This window comes from Zootoca vivipara, chromosome 6 (assembly GCF_965207765.1).
Source record: "Zootoca vivipara chromosome 6, rZooViv2.hap1.1, whole genome shotgun sequence".
Taxonomy (NCBI): Eukaryota; Metazoa; Chordata; class Lepidosauria; order Squamata; family Lacertidae; genus Zootoca; species Zootoca vivipara.
Genome location: NC_142589.1, coordinates 89264285 through 89277961, shown reverse-complemented (window position 1 = coordinate 89277961; position 13677 = coordinate 89264285). Strand labels below are relative to the sequence as shown.

General features: G+C 48.2%; 1 protein-coding gene across 1 annotated transcript; it reads right to left on the bottom strand.

The window, feature by feature from the left end:
- Window positions 1–3678: 3678 nt before the first annotated feature.
- Window positions 3679–12173, bottom strand: LRG1 (leucine rich alpha-2-glycoprotein 1). The gene is made up of 2 exons (XM_035120683.3): window positions 11938–12173; window positions 3679–8560 (listed from the first exon to the last, which is right to left on the bottom strand). The coding sequence occupies exon 2, from the start codon at window positions 8552–8554 to the stop codon at window positions 7556–7558; it is 999 nt and encodes a 332-aa protein (XP_034976574.3). The 5' UTR covers window positions 8555–8560; window positions 11938–12173; the 3' UTR covers window positions 3679–7555.
- Between the last annotated feature and the right edge of the window lie 1504 nt (window positions 12174–13677).

The following is a 13677-nucleotide window of genomic DNA, read 5'->3' as shown; positions in this document are numbered from 1 at the left end:
CAGGCTAGTACCTGGGAGACCAGAGTTCGAATCCCCATCTATGCCAGACAACTTGCTCAGCTTTCCTTTGGACCACATCAGCGAGGACAAGACCTCTGGACACAACTGTCTGGGGAGGTCACTTCAGTACTACAAATGCCGCCCCTGAAGGCACGCTCCATTGTCTCTTGAGACAGGCCAAGATTTCTCTCTCTCTCTCTTATATAACATGTTCTTCACAGAACAAATGGTGTGTTATTGGTGGATATAGTTGTTCTTTGGCGCTTCCCAATTAGGCTCACAGATTATTGCTGTCTGGAGTGGGCTGCTACAGCTTGACAAAAGCAGGGCGTAAATGTACCAGAACATTTGCGGGGTAGAAACCAGTTACCGGACTTTAGCAAGAAGATCCCGCGAGCATGAGCTTGACTGGAAATGAAACATTTGCAGACGAAAACAGAGTTGAAATTGGGACCGCGTCTGACCACCCTGATAGAATCATAGAATCATAGAATCGTAGAGTTGGAAGAGACCACAAGGGCCATCCAGTCCAACCCCCTGCCGAGCAGGAAACACCATCAAAGCATTCTTGACATATGCCTGTCAAGCCTCTGCTTAAAGACCTCCAAAGAAGGAGACTCCACCACACTCCTTGGCAGCAAATTCCACTGCCGAACAGCTCTTACTGTCAGGAAGTTCTTTCTAATGTTTAGGTGCACAATTTGACATGAATGTTTAGGTGCACAATTTGACATGAACGCGCAATTAAAAAAAAGGATGTCTGGCAGAAAGAGAGAGAGAAAGAGAGACCTTTCCCAGACCTCCTTGGAGGAGGATGCGAATTAAAACAAGGACCTTCTGTGCATGAAAGCAAGTGCCTGACCCCTAAACCACATGCTCCTCTTCACAGGAAGAAGCCCGCTCCCTGTGGGAATCCCCCATGGTCTTCTGGAGAGCCAAGTTCCCGTCTCCGATTACTCCTTCACATGATCAAATCCTGGATGTTTGTCAAGCTGGAAGTATGTCTCTGCAAGAACCATGCTTAATATAATGCTCTAGGTCTAGGACAAGGGAGATCTGGGCTTGATTCCTTCAGAGGCGGTTTTGGGGTAGTGCGACCGGTTTGGCCTCACTGCGCTGCAGGGGGCACCATTACAAAATGCCATAGAATGGAGCGTGAGAGGTGTTGGGGGGGGCACACGTGCTGGATGTTAGCATCGTATAGGGTGCCACTGAAATTGGAGAGCCGGACACTGAGGTCCAGCTCCAAGGGTCTTCTGGCGGTTCCCTCCCTGCGAGAAGTGAGGAGCCAGGTAGAGGGCCTATTCGGTGGTGGCACCCCCTCCCATAAGATGTCAAGGAAATAAACAACTACCTGACTTTTAGAAGACATTTGAAGGCAGCCCTGTTTAGGGAAGCTTTCCATGAGAGTTGCTGGGGCAACCCAGCCAGATGGGTGGGGGTATAAATAATAAATTATTATTATTATTATTATTAAGTCTGCCACTCATTCCTTATTAAGCCATGATGCTGTGTTGCCAGGTGACTTTGACCCAGTTGACCCCCCTCAGTCTGCCCTACACCCCAGGGCTGTTGTAAGAAACAAACAGGGGAAGGAGGGGGGGTTCCTGATGAACTACAGCAGGCATCCCCAAACTTCGGCCCTCCAGATGTTTTGGACTACAATTCCCATCTTCCCTGACCATTGGTCCTGCTAGCTAGGGATCATGGGAGTTGTAGGCCAAAACATCTGGAGGGCTGCAGTTTGCAAGACCTCATGACTCTGTGGGTTCTTCGCAGGGGGAACTCCCCACCCACCCACACTGCCCCACCAGCAAATACTGATTTGAAACCTGGAAGAGTTCCCTGCTCTTCTGGTCCAAATGGATGCAGCCTGGGAGTTGTGACTATGACAACTGCAGGGCGCTGCCTTCAACCACCAGTTTCCATTTGTGTTGCTGGCCCGAGTTACCATGGCAACCCCTCTGCCTCTGTTCTGCTGAAGCTCTCTCTGCAAGGAGGGTGTTGTTGTTGTTTAGTGGTTTAGTCTGTCCGACTCTTCATGACCCCATGGACCAGAGCACGCCAGGCACTCCTGTCTTGCACTGCCTCCCGCAGTTTGGTCAAACTCATGTTCGTAGCTTCGAGAACACTGTCCAACCATCTCGTCCTCTGTCGTCTCCTTCTCCTTGTGCCCTCCATCTTTCCCAACATCAGGGTCTTTTCCAGGGAGTCTTCTCTTCTCATGAGGTGGCCAAAGTATTGGAGCCTCAGCTTCACGATCTGTCCTTCCAGGGAGCACTCAGGGCTGATTTCCTTCAGGATGGAGAGGTTTGATCTTCTTGCAGTCCATGGGACTCTCAAGAGCAGGGTCCCCAAACTAAGGCCCGGCGCCCAGATACGGCCCAATCACCTTCTAAATCTGGCCCGCGGATGGTCCGGGAATCAGCATGTTTTTACATGAGTTGAATGTGTCCTTTTATTTAAAATGCACCTCTGGGTTATTTGTGGGGCATAGGAATTCATTCATATTTTTTTTCTTCAAAATATAGTCTGGCCCCCCACAAGGTCTGAGGGACAGTGGACCGCCCCCCTGCTGAAAAAGTTTGCTGGCCCCTGCTCAAGAGTCTCCCCCAGCACCAGAATTCAAAAGCATCCATTCTTTGGCGATCAGCCTTCTTTATGGTCCAGCTCTCACTTCCATACATCACTACTGGGAAAACCATAGCTTTAACTATACGGACCTTTGTCGGCAAGGTGGTGTCTCTGCTTTTTAAGATGCTTTCTAGGTTTGTCATCGCTTTTCTCCCGAGAAGCAGGTGTCCTTTAATTTCGTGACTGCTGTCACCATCTGCAGGAGGGTACAGAGTCCCATTTTGGACAAAAGGGAGTTGTTTTGGAAGAAACAGCTCTGGCACAACATACCTTCAGGCACAAGGTGGGGAATTCTGTCAGAAATGGAAGCTGCCAAAATGGGCAGCATCGCCAGACCTTAGGAACAGAAGTGCAGGCGAAACATAAACGGTGTGTGTTTTGGTCTTGTGAATGTTACACAATCAATTACATTATTTTCTGCATTGTTTTTGATATTTCCCTTTCATTCTAATGCACTTGAAGCCCTACTCAGAATTGGCCTGTTGAAATTAATGGGCCTGGCTCCATACCTGCCAAGTTGCTGTCAGAGAAATAAGGGAGCGGGCCGGAAATAGCAGACCAGAAGTAGCGCTGCCGCCATTTTGGAACTGGGTGGAGCATGCTCAGAAGTGACTTTTGATGCTGCTTTGCCCAGTTCCAAAATGGCCGCCACGCCAGAAGTCGCACTGCAGCCATTTTGGAACTGGGCAGAGCAGCATCAAAAGTCGCTTCTGAGCATGCTCCGCCCAGTTCCAAAATGGCCACCACGCCAGAATAAACCGGGAAAAAACAAAAAAATAGGAACAGCTGGAAAAACGGGGATTTCCCGGGGAAAACGGGAGACTTGGCAGCTATGGCCTGGCTCGCATTGATCTATCCATTCCAATAGGTTTACTCAGAGTAGGACTTAGCTGGGTATGCCCCAAATTCCTTACCCTTGTGCCCACTTCTCTGGGAGCAATCCCCATTGAATTTATAGGGCTCAGTTTCCAAACAGACCCATATAGGATGCTGCTTTGTAAATCAATAAAATAGTACTTTATAAACAACAACACAGCAACGAACTGGACCTGTTTTCCCTTTAATACCGGGTAATGCTCAAAATAGCTTCCATTTTGTTTTACTCTACAAAAGACGCTGATGCAAACATTGCTCAAAATCATTAAAGCGCACTAAATCCATTTCCCTACATTATTTCAAAATTAATCTCAATTTTCCAACAATGTACACTATTGCAACTTTATAATAGAAAAGAATTTGTCTGCATGGCTCATACCCAATGTTAGTCCTCCTAGGGGCAGAGCCATAAAGGACACAATTAACTAAGATCCATTAACTTCATTAATTGCTCTGAGTAGGATTTATTTGGCTACAGCCCAATATCTTTAATATTAATATCTGATAGGCAAGACTGGTTCTTTGGGGGGGGAGCGGTCCTCAAAATTATTGCTAACGCACAGTGCGACACTATCCAAGTTTACTCAAAAGTAAGCCTCAAGTCACATGCAAAAGGAAGTAGGTCCCAGCTAGGAGGAAACAGGAAGTTCTCGACTGGCTGGACCAAACATTCCTCCGCATGTCCACTCTAGGAAAACAAGGAATGTTGTATTTGACTGCTACTTATGTATCACATCCCACACTCTCCACCTAAAAAGGCAGCTTGAAACGACCTTGCAGTGTTTCGAGGCACAAATGTGCACATAAGCATAAGAATTCCACCCCATTTTGCCCTTGGCCCCACCCTGACACTTGCATTCGGCCCCCAGAAGGTTCATTGCAAGCGAATGCGGCCCTCGGGCTGAAGAGGATTCTTCGCCCAAGTCTGATTCTTAATTTTATTCTTTCCTGTGTGCACAAACAGTTCTGTTTATTCTTATTTAAGGAAAGAAAGGGGGGGGGACGAAAGACCAGACCGACACAGGACAAAGCACTCAGCCTCCTTTGGGTTGGCGAATACACTTTGACGCTCTGGTTTTATTGCACAGCTAAATCACAGCAAATTGCCCAGCATCTTAAGCAATTGGGTTTAATTTAAAACTTCCACGGGAGCGCAGCTTCACAATAAATTTCCGGGCGAGAGAGATTCGTGGATAAGATGGTGCGTTTTGTTCCCAATTAACAGCATTTCTTTCTTTTTCTTTTTTTAATGGGGAGAGGGCCAAGGAGAGGAAAAGAAAAGGAGAATGAGGGAGGGGGGGAACCACACTAACTGAGGAGGCAAATAAATATACCATTACTCTTGCTCCCTCTAATTGCAAACTCAGCTGCCGAGTGCCAGCAGGATGTCGGAAAGCTGGCTGCATGTATTTGGGAAGGCCATGCAATGGCTAATTGTGTGAATGCTCTCTAATTTTCAAACATGGTGCTGCCTTAAACTGTGGTAGAGAGAGGGAGGTGCAACGGCAGATTTGGAGCTGTCAGATTTTGGGGGCGTCCTGCGTGGCGCTAATAACATAGCGCCCCCTGCCTCTCGCACTCCGTTACACATCATCGTTACGGTGCCACCTGGGCAGGGCCGGATTTAGGTTTGATGAGGCCCTCAGCTACTGAAGGTAATGGGACCCTTTATATGTCCAGCTGTCCTTCGTTGACAACAAATGGCCGCTGTTTTTTGTGTTGAATCTATGCTAGATGGTAATTGATGGACCTAATAGGTATCTCAAGCCATTTGCACATGTTGCCATGTGACCAGTCGACGTAGAATGTAGACACTGTATTATATAGAAGTGAGCAAACCAGTGATGTTTTAGGGAGCAGGCTAGCAGACGGGGTCCGTTACTTACATCAGGCATCCCTAAACTGTGGCCCTCCAGATGTTTTGGCCTACAACTCCCATGATCCCTAGCTAACAGGACCAGTGGTCAGGGATGATGGGAATTGGAGTCCAAAACATCTGGAGGGCCGAAGTTTGGGGGGGATGCCTGACTTACATCCTAGGAGCCTACACAACACAAAACACTGTTGCTGGATGTAAAGGTAAAGGGGACCCCTGACCATTAGGTCCAGTCGTGACCGACTCTGGGGTTGCGCGCTCATCTCGCATTATTGGCCGAGGGAGCCGGCGTACAGCTTCCAGGTCATGTGGCCAGCATGACAAAGCCGCTTCTGGCGAACCAGAGCAGCACATGGAAACGCCGTTTACCTTCCCGCTGTAGCGGTTCCTATTTATCTACTTGCATTTTGACGTGCTTTCGAACTGCTAGGTTGGCAGGAGTTGCTGGATGGAGGTTTTATTTTATTTGTTTTTTATCTTATATTTTGGAAACGTACATCCAGTTTTTTCCCTTTAAGTTTTTTTTACAGCTTGTTTAGCTTACACGTAAATCCGGCACTGCCCTTGGGGTGCTGGCACCCAGTTGCGCTGACTTAAAACTGCCCCTGGGAGGTGGAAGGAGGGATCTGCTTTTAACTGCAAGAGGGGTTGGCGAGTGAGGAGCATGGAACTTTCCCCCACCTGTGGCACACTCTGTGCATGGGAGCATTGCCCCTGTAGACAAGCTTTGAGGGCTTTTGAGGAGGGGAGGGTGGGTGTCACTGGGAGAGTTCTGAGCTTCTCCAAGTCACACTCCTTCTGCACTTTAAGTCTCCATTGAGAGCAGTACAGTGGTACCTTGGTTCTCAAACGCCTTGGTACTCAAACAACTTGGAACCCAAATACTGCAAACCCGGAAGTAAGTGTTCCGGTTTGCGAACATTTTTCGGAAGCCGAACGTGCTCCGTTTTGAGTGTTACACTTCCCATTTGAGTGCCACACGTCCGTTTTGAGTATTACGCTGAGGTCTGTCTGTTTTTTGCAATTTATTTTGCCGTTTTTGTTTTCGCAGCTCTTTTTCGTTTCGTTTTTGTGACTGTGTGGAACCCAGTTCAGCTACTGATTGATTGATTGATTGATTGTGTGACTGCAGTACATTGTTTATTGCTTTCATTTTATGGATCGGTGGCCTCGCTAGATAGTAAAATTCATGTTCAGTTGCTGTTTTAGGGGTCGTTTTTAAAAGTCTGGAACGGATTAATTCATTTTGCATTACTTTCTATGGGAAAGTGCACCTTGGTTTTTTTTGGAAAGCTTTGGTTTTGGAACAGACGTCCGGAATGGATTAAGTTTGAGAACCAAGGTACCACTGTCTGTATCATACCACTTTAAATGGCCCTAGCTTCCCTCAAAGGATACTGTAGTTTGCTAAAGGTTCAGAGAGTTGTCCGGGTGACCCCCCCTCCATTTCCCTCAGAGAGCTCAATGATTCCTGGAGTTCCCTTAGAAGGGGGATTGATAGTTAAACCACTCGAGGCCCTGCAGCTTGGGGAGACAAGTAGGCACTTCCCAGCAGCTCTTATGCACCTGTAACAAACTACAGTTCCCAAGAGCCTTCAGAGGAAGCCATGACTGTATGGATACAGTCAAACCTTGGTTGTCGAACGTAATCCGTTCCAGAAGCCCATTCAGCGTCTGAAATGTTCGACAAGCGAGGCGCAGCTTCCGACTGGTTGCAGGAGCTTCCTGTACTCAAGCGGAAGCTGAGTCGGACGTCCGGCTTCTGAAAAACATTTGGAAACCAGAGCATTTACTTCCGGGTTTTTGGCATTGGGGAGCCGAAACGTTCCAAAACAGAGGCATCCGGGAGCCGAGGTTTGACTGTACTGTTTTAAATGCAGATTGCGGATGAGGGCATGGCAGCAATTTGGGGAGAGGAACCATAGGGTAGCTCTGCGGCAGAACCCCAGCGTTGCCTGTGCAAGGTCTTGAGTTCGATTTCTAGCATCTCTCAGTTTAAAAAGATCAGGTAGCACAGTTGGTGGCGGGGGAATAGACCCTTCTCACTGCCTGAGCAGATAGCTGAATCCTGGGACAAATAGTCTAATACATGATTTTGGAGATTCATCCTGACCTCCTCCTTTGGGACAGGGCCTGGCTCTTGCAAACCCCTGGCTATGTAGTAAGGATTCAGCAGACACCAAATTCGGCCTCGCCGAGAGACATCACCACCCGGCCTTCGAGGCTCTTGGGGGAGGCACAAACCACTTCTTCCCTGGAGTACAGGACGGCAGAATGACGCACCACCCAGTTCACGAAGGCGCGCATGAGGCAATCACACGCCCATGGGTTTCTGGCGAGGTCAAGGCTGAGCTTTGTGAGCTGGCCTGAGAACCGAGGGTCCCAGGAAGCGATCTGGTTGTCAGAGATGAACAGGGTATCCAGATTCCTCAAAGGCTCGAAGATTCCTGGTGGGAGATGGGTTAAGCTGTTGTTTAGGAGGAAGAGGAAACCCAGGCGTGGGACTTCCTGGAAGGTCTTGTCTGCGATGGAGTGGAGTTGGTTGGCTCCTAGGTCCAACCTCTCCAGGAGAGGCATCCCTTCCAGGATTTGCGGAGAAAGCTGGCGGAGGAAGTTGAAGGAGAGGTCCAGAGCTGTCAAATTCTCCAGTTTGCTGAAGCAGGAGGGGGGAACGTCCTTCAGCTGGTTGTTGGAGAGATCCAGGGTCTCAAGCCGCCTTAACGGCTGGAACCACTGTGGCCGCAAGTTGGCCAACTGGTTCATCTTGAGAAACAGGTGGTTCAACGAGCTGGAATTCTCAAATATAGACAGAGGCAGATCTTCCAGGAGGTTGCTTGTGAGGTCCAAGGTGTGCAGCTCCGGGAGGTCACAGAATATGCCGCTGGGAAGGCCTTTCAGCCTGTTGTTGGAAAGGTGAAGCTCCTGAAGCTTGGGCAACCCCAGCAGTGCATCCTCGCCGATGCTGGAGATGTTCGTGAACTCGACGGAGATCAGGGTCGTCTGCTCAGGGAAGCCAGCTGGGAAATGGCTAAGGAACGGGGAGGTGCAGGAAAACTCGGTGATGTTGCTTGGGGTGGCCACAGGGGGGCACTGGAGAGCCTGGAGGCAGCAGCAGTGGAGGGATAACACCACGCAAACAATAAAGATCAGGACTGAGGAATCCATCATGTGACTCTGTATGGATGGGGAGAGAGAGAGAGTTTATTTGCATCCCTGAGAATTTGCCTTGGCTGCAAGTAAGTTGAGAGCTAGGCACCAAGACAAGTATCATAAGGGGGAGTGTGAGATGTGGAGCTCTTGATTTTTGCATTTTTGTGTGTTTGCTTTGCTGTGCTGTTGTTGTTGTTCAGTTTTAAATCAATTATTTGTATTCTATGCATTGTGACCGGTTGTGACGCCTTATAGCTTTTAGCAATAAAGATTCCATTCATTCATTCGCATCCCTGTAAATACCTGCATGGTCCCCTGCCCAGCTTGAGAAAGCAAAACTTATCATTTGGGCAGAGTGGATAAAGTGGATGAAGCTGGGATGAGACCCTTAAATCTCAGGGCTGTGGGTTCGAGCCCTGTGTTGGGCAAAAGATTCCTGCATTGCAGGGGGTTGGACCCCGGCGGCCCCTCCCACCTCTGCAATTCTAGGATGAGAAACATAGCAAGACAGACAACAACATCCACATCGTACATGTAAAGCACATTGCACATTTAAAGCACACTGTGGGAGTGTCATTTGTTAAGGGTGCTGGGAATTGTCATTCTTAGAGGGGTAAGAGAAGATATCTTTATTGTCATTGTCCCCTTGCGGGAACAACGGAATTACTCGGTTGCTACATCCACTCAGATAAAGCATTCCGCATCATCCAAAATTACTACAAAACCTAATTAAAAACAGTAAATATGATACAAAATAAAAAGTAAAATAAGATGACTTCAAAGTCCAGGCTTTCCATTTAAGGCCAAAATCGCTCTAGAGAAGAAACTGTTCCTGAGACGGCTCGTTCTTGCCTGCATTGTTCTATATCTCCGTCCCGATGGCAGGAGCTCAAAGAAATGGTGACCAGGGTGCGTTGGATCTCTTGATATGTCTAGTGCTTTTCTATGGCACCTGGTGGTGTAGATTTGTTCTAAGGTGGAGAGTGAGCAGCCAATAATGCTCTCTGCTGTTTTAATAATTCTACACAGCCCTGCTCTATCCTGAGAAGTACAGCTTCCGTACCACACACATAAACCGTACGTGAGCACGCTCTGTATGGCACAGTGATAGAAGGCAAGCAGCAGCTTTTGTGGAAGATGGTTCTTCCTTAAAATTCTCAAAAAGTACATTATGAGCAAGTTATTAACTCTGCACCACTCTGTCAGCTGCTCTACCTCATCTCTATAGTCACCCTCCTTATCAGAGATGAGCCTGATCACGGCTGTGTCATCTGCAAATTTGATAACCCTATTTCTAGGGTGGGCAGCGACACAATCATATGTATAAAGAGTATAAAGGAGCGGACTAAGCACACATCCCTGTGGTGTTCCTGTGTTAGTCCTAAGCATAACAGAGGTATAAGGGCCCAACCAGACCCTCTGGGACTAAGCACTAAGCTACAGTTCCCAGGATATATCCTGTGATATTTGCATTGGCCACAAGTCACGACGATCACAGTAGTGGTGACCGCAGAATGCTGAGTGTTGAGTGCGGGAACAGAATGTGGCAGCCAGGGTGTGTGTGAGGAGGGAATGGAGCTCTCTAGAGAAGGGAATGGCTGGCTGGCTGGCAAATGAACTTCTTCCCTCTTGTTCTTTCTAAAAAAAAAGGCTCTTCCTCCTCCTCTGCTTCTCCCTCCCACTTGTAAAATTCCGCAATGTTCTGTGGCCAGCTGATTGCAAATTCTCCAGCTCGGAGGACTTGTGCCAGCTGAGTGCTTTTGCATCACATCTCTAGTTTTTTGTTCATTTATTCTGTCTTTGTTGACCGGAGGCGAGTGGGCGGGGGTGGCAGGAGCTTGTACGGAGCACCAAATACCTTTGGAAACATTGTCCGCCAATTTCTGTTGATTGGCTCAGGGTTAGATCGCATGCCTTGCACGAATCCTAGAATCCTAGAACCGCAGAGTTGGAAGGGGTCCCCGGCGGTCATCTAGCCCAACCCCCAGCAATGCAGGAAGAAGGTCGCAGGTTCAATCCAAGGCAGGGCTGGAGAAACGGTGCCTGAAATCCTGGAGAGTCAGTCAGGGTAGAGAGACCCAATGGTCTGACTTGGTAGAAAATCTCACTATTCAGGATGAGGACTCAGTATTAAAAGGATGTTTGCTATTGTGCTCGATCTGGGAGGCATGATGTATCCCCACTGAGTGGCTGAAAGAACCTCATAAGGCAGTGATGGCGAACCTATGACACGCGTGTCAGACGTGACACGTAGAGCCCTCACTGCTGGCACGCGCCCCATCGGCCCATTCGCGCTGTTGTTGTTGTTTCCCCCCCATTTGTTCTTCCGCTCCTCCTACAGCTTGTCTCCGCTGTTGCTGGTAGCCAGAGATTGGTTTTTTAACCCATTCTGTGCTGGGTTTTTTTGGTGCTTTGGCAGACTATGATTGGGTGTAACAACGTTCATTTTTTAACCCGTTCTGTGCTGGGTTTTTTGGCGCTTTGGCAGACTATGTCGGTGCTGCGTGTTAGTTCCAGTGAAGGTATTATTCATCATTTATTTCTGTTCTCTTTCCCTCAAAAAAGCACAGCAGCTTTGGGGCACCCCCCCAAAGCAAAGCAACTTTTGCACCCCCTCAAAAACCCCTCCAAAACTTTGGTCAGCAGCTCCCCCAAAAAAGCTCAACAACTCTGGGCACTTTGTGATAAATAAGGGGTTTTTGGTTTGGTTAGGTTAAATAATTAGTTTTTGGTTTATTAAATGCAGTTATATATTACAATTATACATTTTTTGTTATTTAAACTATAAATATCGTGAAATTATGTTTTTTTTCTCGAAGTGACACACCACCTGAGTTATGCTCGTTTTTTTGGCGAATTTTGACACACCAAGCTCAAAAGGTTGCCCATCACTGTCATAAGGACAGTCTGAGCAGCGGTTCCCAAACTTAGGTCTCCAGTCCAATTAGGTCTCCATTGGACTACAAGGCCCATGATCCCTGACCTGATGATGGGAGTTGTAGTCTAAAAACAGCTGGGGACTCAAGTTTGGGAAACTCTGGTCCAGAGGGTTCAGTCCTACTATGAATACAACATGCCCCGCTGCAGTCAAAAACATCTGGCGGGCACCAGGTTGGGAAAGACACTTGTATACCCCGGAGAACCGTAAAAACCAGAAACTTGGGGAAACAACAAGAAGTACTGCATTTTGCAGCCACAGGAAGGAAGAATATGTCCAGACCCTTCAAATCTCTTGCATGTAGTTGTTGTTCCTCCCTCTTCCCACATCCGCAGCTTCGCTTTGACATAGCGTTCTCCCTGTTCTGAAGCCTCCACAATTCAGATTCTTGGAAGCTGAGATGAGCCAGGGGACATTGGTGCAGGACGAAGGACAGGGAGAAGAAAGGTCGAGGGTCTCTTACCTGCAGCTTGGTCGCTTTCGCCCAGCAAACTAACCCTTCCACAGTGGACCTGTTCTACTTTTGCCTTATCGTGGAAGCAAGGGATTGACGCAAGGAGGTCTCCGGTCCCCCAAAAGGTTCTCCACCCCTGGGAAGTTGAAGAGGAAGGGAGGGAACAAGAGCCTTCTCAGAAATAGCACACGACGGCCCTTGTGGTTTGGGTTGCATCATCTGGTTGGGAAACACTCTGTTGAAATCTGAAAGGGGCAGAGCTCAAATGAGTTTCAGGACGCAGAAACTGGTATTGCAATGACCTGAAACCAGTGGCTACGAAGAAAAGTGAAACCTTTAGGAAAGAGGCCCAAACTCTCATACAACAAAAATAATATTTAGCATATACTGGACCTCATTACTGGTTCCGGCCAACCGCCTTCTCAATCCAGCCCGCGGACGGTCCAGGAATCAGTGTTTTTTTACCTGAGTAGAATGTGTGCTTTTATTTAAAATGCATCTCTGGGTTATTTGTGGGGCATAGGAATTCGTTCCTTATTTTCCCCAAAAAATATAGTCCGGCCCCCCACAAGGTCTGAGGGACAGTGGACCGGCCCCCTGCTGAAAAAGTTTGCTGACCCCTGCTTTAGTTTGTGCTGAGACACTGTCACAGGCTTTCTGACTCACTCGCACATGCTCAAGTAGTTGCAGGTGCAGGACACCCCCCCCCCCAAAATTAACCGGCACACCTGACTTAACCCTTTCTTGTCCTTTTTCTCTGCATGCCTAGACCCCTTACACCAGGCATCCCCAAACTTCGGCCCTCCAGATGTTTTGGCCTACAATTCCCATCATCCCTGACCACTGGTCCTGTTAGCTAGGGATCACGGGAGTTGTAGGCCAAAACATCTGGAGGGCCACAGTTTGGGGATGCCTGCCTTACACATTAATGTCACCACCGCATCATTTGGCAGCTAATTCCACACATTCACGATACGGAACCTCAGATTTCTAGGTGGGAACCCGGGGAATCATCTAGTCCAGGCATCCCCAAACTTCGGCCCTCCAGATGTTTTGGACTACAATTCCCATCTTCCCCAACCACTGGTCCTGTTAGCTAGGGATCATGGGAGTTGTAGGCCAAAACATCTGGAGGGCCGCAGTTTGGGGATGTCTGATCTAGTCCAACCCCCTGCAACTCGGGAATCTTTCACCCAAAGCGGGGCTCAAACCCACAACCCTGGGATGAAGAGGCTCTTACTCTACCAACCGAGCCATCCCTCTTAAAAAAGCACACACCAAACCCTTAATCACAGAACCAAAAAATTGCAGAGTTGGAGGAGGGTCGCTTAGTTCACCCCGCTGCAAGGTTCCGGCATTCAGCAAAGATTTGGGCTAAGGGATCTCCCATCTCTGAAATCCCACGATCGCATGTCCACAGATTCCTCCAGCCCTTTGCTTTAAGCTGCTCAGAGCTGTGCCTTCGTCCCTCCAGTGAGTTTGTTCTAGCTGAGATCAGAATCTTTTTGCCTCTGATGGACGCAGTGGCTGGGCCAAGTTTGAGCAGCTGCATGGACTGAATGGGCGCTTTTGTGATTGGTCTCCACATGGCTTGTTAACCTGCTCGCCTCCGGCAACTGCTGTAACACAAGGGAAGAGGGCCAGGATTCGTTCCCCCCCCCCAAATAAATAATTTTCATTCAATTTTCCAAATAAACAAACAACACATAAACAAAAAACATAAAAACACAATTACAATTCCTCTTATAT